Genomic DNA, 5523 nt, shown 5'->3' with positions numbered 1-5523 from the left:
AACCTCACTTTTGTAACAAAATAAGAAGAGAGAGTGTAATTTTAGGGTTATGTGGTACAAGGATAATTAGGATATTTAAGAAATATTATTAAACGGGTACCCGCGGGTATGAATATCATCATACCCGCCCCGCCCCATTTATAAACAGGTAAAAAATTATCCATCCCCATTATTTGTAGGTACCCAAATTGTCTATCTATTTATTATCCGTAGCGGATTTTACCCGCAGATACCTGCGGATGCGGGTATTTTTGACATCTCTATATATATATATATATATATAGAGAGAGAGAGAGAGAGAGAGTTAATCATCCCTACACTGTCAGTAAGGTTTTTTACACTGGCAACCAATCATATCTTTTAAAGTTGCTTATTTTATTATTATTTTATTAAATAAGAACTGACATGTCACTATTAAAGGATATGATTGGTCGCTAATATAAAAAAACTTTACACTGACAGTGTATAAGTGATTAACTCATATATATATATATATATATATATATATATATATATATATATATATATATGATCTGTTATTCAGTATCGTGAAATCTTTGGCACACTTCTCCTTTGCTAACTAATCGTCCAATGCTTTTCAAACTATACTGTTTTAAATAATGAAAGAAGTAGGAGAAAAGGTTATTTGAAAGTTGTGAATTCCCTAATAGAGAACTATTAGAAACAAGAGGCTAGCATGGAATGTAGGTATAAAGAAACTGGTGAAGAATAAGTCCAGAAGATAGTTTCACTGTTACAATGCTAGAAACAAAATATTTGTGCCCAAAATAGTGGAGACACAAGTAATAGGAGAAATCGCTTCAGATTCTGAAATCCAAATGTTAGAATTCTAGTCGCGATTAAGAAAGCTGGTAGAGAAGACACCTGTAGAAGTGAAGCATGCATCATACTCGGGTGGCCTTGAGTCATGATTGGGTGGTTTAATCCAATCCTATTCTTGTCTCCGGATGTTTGGTGTGAGTGTCTGTGTGATAAATCCAGATGAAAAGCTTGTATATGTGTTTAAACTTTAAAGTATGTCTTTTATTGCATAAAAAAAAATAAAACTTTAAATCCACACAAATTAAATCAAAAGGTTGAAAACTGAAAACTAAAAATCAAAAATAATACTTGATGGATAATTAAAAATAATACTTGATGGATAATTGGATATTATATTAATTTGTATTTTTATTTTCTATTTAAGATCTAATTATATAATAAAATTTGAATTTTATAATTTATTAAAATTTAACATGTTAAAGAAATAACTATAGAAATATAAAAGATCAAAAATCAAATGGTCAGAATATTTTACTGAAGTGTTGACGAATGACGAGAGCCCCCAAATGGATTACTTCTTTTATAGATATATAGATACATTTATTTATTTATTTTTGTAAACAAGCCTAAGCGTTAACTGCGTAAAATGAATTTAATTGTTAACAAACAAAAACACATGGGGACGACTTTGTATATCTTGATATCAGTTTCTGTCATAATTTTTCAAAACTTCAACAAATTCATATTTCTAGCATCCTCTGGGTAATCCATTTAATAACAAGAGGACTAATCATTTCTACGACCAATCCTTCTATAGTAGGGTGGTAAAAATATCCATGGGGGAAGAGAAAGTGAGTCTAGCACAAGCGATGCTAAACTTAAACAGGACTATAAGCTAAATCATAAATCCAAAACCTAAATACAAAATTGGGATTTCTGCAAGCACCCGTATGCATGCCCCAAGACACATTTGCATCTATATAAAGTTGGGATCCTACATGTTTGTTGAGTGGGTGGATATCTCGACTGACAAAAAATCTGACAGCTTATAAAAAGAATGTGAATTCAATTCTTACTCTACTTGTTCAAGGGTTTGCATTATTTGCCATCCTCATCTTCGCTAATAATCTAGCTTTCTTTCTGGCCTGCTGATGACAAACCTAAATCAGAACTTGGCAACCTGAACCTATGAGCTAGTTCATCCATCATCAAGTTTACCGCTTCAATTCCCTCTTGCCCTTTATTTGACACTTTGAAGTTGTGAACAATATTTTTCAAGTCCACAAGACTGCTTCCAGGTGTTACCCCTAACTTTCTTTCCTTCATCAGTTTTTGCACTCCAGAAACATTCTCCCATTGAGCAGACACGGCATAAATGATCAGTAGAAACTGGTAACAAGTGGGGTTCTTTGGATCCATGTCAACAAGAAGCTTCGCAATCCGTTCCCCCAAGTACACATCCCTCTTGAAACGACATAAACCAAGCAAACTCGCCCATAACAATGACTCGCACGACGTGTCCTCATCAAACTTTGCCATGCTCCGCAGAAACTCTTCTGCCTCACCAACAAGCCCCACATTTGCAAGAAGATTTGCCATGCACCAAAAATGACCATAATTTGGCTTCACACCAAACACATCAGTCATTTGCTTGAAGTGAGACCTGCCCTCAGCCAACAGCTCCGCCCTAGCACAGGCACAGAGGACCCCAATGAAGGTTACTTCATCAGGGAGCAACCTCGGACTCTCACCACTCTCAACTCCACCTTTCATTTTCCCCACCCCAACCATTCCATCAAACAAACTCAGTCCATCTTCGGGGCTCCCGCGAATGCAGTGCCCCAAGATCATCGCATTCCACGAAACCAGATTCCTTTCTCCCATCCTCTCAAACACTCTCCTTGCCACCTCCACCCTCCTGCACTTACAATACATATCAATCAAAGCCGTATCAAGAATCAAACTCGACCTCACAAGCATCCTAACAACGCTCCCGTGAACCGATCTTCCTTCCTTGAGTCTCCCCGACCGACCACAAGCCGTAGCCACACATACCATAGTCCGAGCATTACCCCTCAACCCCAACCTCCCCATTTCGCGAAACAACTTCATCGCATAACCCGGGTTCCTACCCTTCAAATACCCACTAATCATAACATTCCAAGTAACCAAATTCCTCTCAGGCATTTCATCAAACAGTTGGTGCGCAACACTCAACTCACCAACCCCCATATACCCATCAATGATCGAGTTCCACGAAACTAAATCCCGACTCAACATGCCATCAAACAACACCCTAGCAACCTGAACACGCCCACAACAAGCATACATATGAATCAAAGAGTTCTGCACCTGCAAAACAGAGTCAACCCCATTCTTAGTGGCCTGGGCATGGCACTCTCGCCCAGAATCAATGCACCCCATTTTAGCACAAGAACCAATAAGCGGCACGTAGGTGTAACTATTCGGAAAAAAGCCAGACATCAAAGAGCGAAAGTAAAAAACAAGAGCTTGGCGCGGAAGGTGGCTGTTACAGTAAGCGTTGATGACTGTGTTGACGCAGAAGGTGTCGGAGGAGTTAATGTGGCGAAAGATCAAGAGGGTGTAAGCGACGTGGCATAAGTGGGAGGCGCGGCTGAGAAGGGTGCGGGCGAAGAAGGGGTTGCGGAAGAGGGTGGAAGTGACGAGGAGGGCTTGGATTTGAAGGAGGTGGCGAGCGTTGCGGCATGAGTTATGGAGAAGCGATTGGAAGTGCAAAGGGGAGAAGAAGGAAGGTCTTGGTTTTGGCTCCGGGGCTGAGGAAGATGGTGAAGTGTTGGTGGCGATGGTGATGGTGACGGGGCGCGTGAGGAGGGTGGTTCGGAATGGGAAGCGTGGGCGCGTGGAGACTCTGGCCATTCATTTGGAGAGGGGTTTCTGATGCTGAGAGCTTAATCGCCATTGACGAACATGCCTCTCTCTCTCTCTCTCTGTCTTCAGTTTGGAGACCGCTCTGTGTTCACGACGCAAACACTAAACGGTGCGTTCTACCAGAACCAAGTGCAATGCAATATTGTTAGGGATCGTATCAACCGTTCCCATGTTTAATTTTTTTTTTTTTTTTAATATCCTCCGCCTGATTAATTTTTTCGTTAGGTTAGAAGCACCTCAAAAGATGGGATAACCCCAAAATTTAACGTGATTCAAATCCTTATCCTTGTTTAAACATGAATCAACCTTCCTATCCTTACTTAAACATGGATCAACCGTTCTCATGTTTAGTTAAGGTAGAAAAAACATTAAAATATAAATAAATAAATAAACAAACATATATAGTGATTCAATATTTATGTTTTAATTAAGGATTCAAGGTGGATCTTTCATATAAGTGATTCAATTCATGTACGTAATAAAAAAAATTAAGTGCGAAGTTATAATTAAAAATATTATTTTATTTTTAAATAGATGGATTTGATAGAAGAGAATTATAAAAACTAAGTGGATAAAAATGGGTATTTTTTTAATATACAAATATTAATGAAAGTTGAGAGTGATTATTAAGAGATTAAAAAAAATATTAAAAGATATTTTTTATCTTTGGTAATTATTATTTTATAATTTTTTAAAGGTTAAATTTATTAAAGTTAATATCTTAATTTTCATAAATAAATTAATAAAATATTTTAATTAATTATGAGGAGTTATAATTATAAGTTGATTGGTATTTCATCAAAATTATAGTAATTATATTTACTTATTTATTTTAAAATAGTGAAGAATAATTATTTGAGTTTTTGTCAATAGGCTATGCATGAGATATGGATAGTGTTTTATATAAACACATTAGTAGGTTAGGATTGTCTCGCTTTATTCATTAATATGTGCATCTCGTGATCTAAAGAAAAGGAAGAACCAGGGGCAACAAAACAAGACCTCAGATATTCAAACCAAAAGTTTACCATTTATTAATGTAAGGAAAAAGTGAGAATCTCGCTCTAGGGTTTGGGTTATTTGTTGGATAGTGAGATTAACCTCCAATCATGTTGGTTGTGTTTGTATGTGTGTAAAATTAAACCCAAATTTTGCTTGTAATTACAATGTGTATCTATTGTCTCTTGAGTTTTTATATACGTGTAATTATGTTGTTAACCTATAAGTTGCCCTTATTTATAAATTTATGAGTGCTTATGAGTTTTTTGGGATGACCCTAAGATTTAGGATTGAATAACAATTATTGCAGAAACAATTTCAATTAGGAACCGTATAAAAAAATGAATTAATTAGAATATAGATACCATTTTTTAACATGAATTCGTGTAAGTGGTGAGACCTAATATGTGAGTAAATTGAAATTATGTAGAAAAAAAATACTAATACCACGCCAAGTGCCACTTTGGGGCCTCCAGACGCATAAGTAAAAGAGAGACCTCTATGACAGTCATGTTGAGTATGGGGAAATGCATGTCGAGCATGAGAGCCACATAATGCTCATGGCAGCATGATCCTTCCAGAGATTTGTAGTCTCAATCAAGCTGCGTGTAGGGCACCTCACGTTGGGCATTGCCTTATGCCTGCAATTGAGATACGTATAATTGTGTAATTAATGAAATTAGCCTTAATTGACAGGCTATATGAACTAATGATTGAGATTAAAAAAAAATGGCTAAATACCTAATTTGGTCTCTTATAATAATTAAAATTTTCAATTTGGTCCTACTTTATTTTTTTTTCAATTTAGTCCCCAATAATTTAAAAACACAT

The 5523-nt window shown here is 36.4% G+C and overlaps 1 protein-coding gene across 1 annotated transcript; it reads right to left on the bottom strand.

Annotated features, from left to right (window-relative positions):
- Positions 1–1470: 1470 nt before the first annotated feature.
- LOC109800717 (Pentatricopeptide repeat (PPR) superfamily protein) lies at positions 1471–3829 on the bottom strand. The gene has a single exon (XM_020361569.3). The coding sequence runs from the start codon at positions 3679–3681 to the stop codon at positions 1912–1914; it is 1770 nt and encodes a 589-aa protein (XP_020217158.1). The 5' UTR covers positions 3682–3829; the 3' UTR covers positions 1471–1911.
- Positions 3830–5523: the final 1694 nt, after the last annotated feature.

This window comes from Cajanus cajan, chromosome 11, assembly GCF_000230855.2.
Source record: "Cajanus cajan strain Asha chromosome 11, NIPB_CcT2T_4, whole genome shotgun sequence".
NCBI lineage: Eukaryota > Viridiplantae > Streptophyta > Magnoliopsida > Fabales > Fabaceae > Cajanus > Cajanus cajan.
Note: the sequence above shows the minus strand (reverse complement) of the source record. Positions and strands in the feature narration are given on the sequence as shown.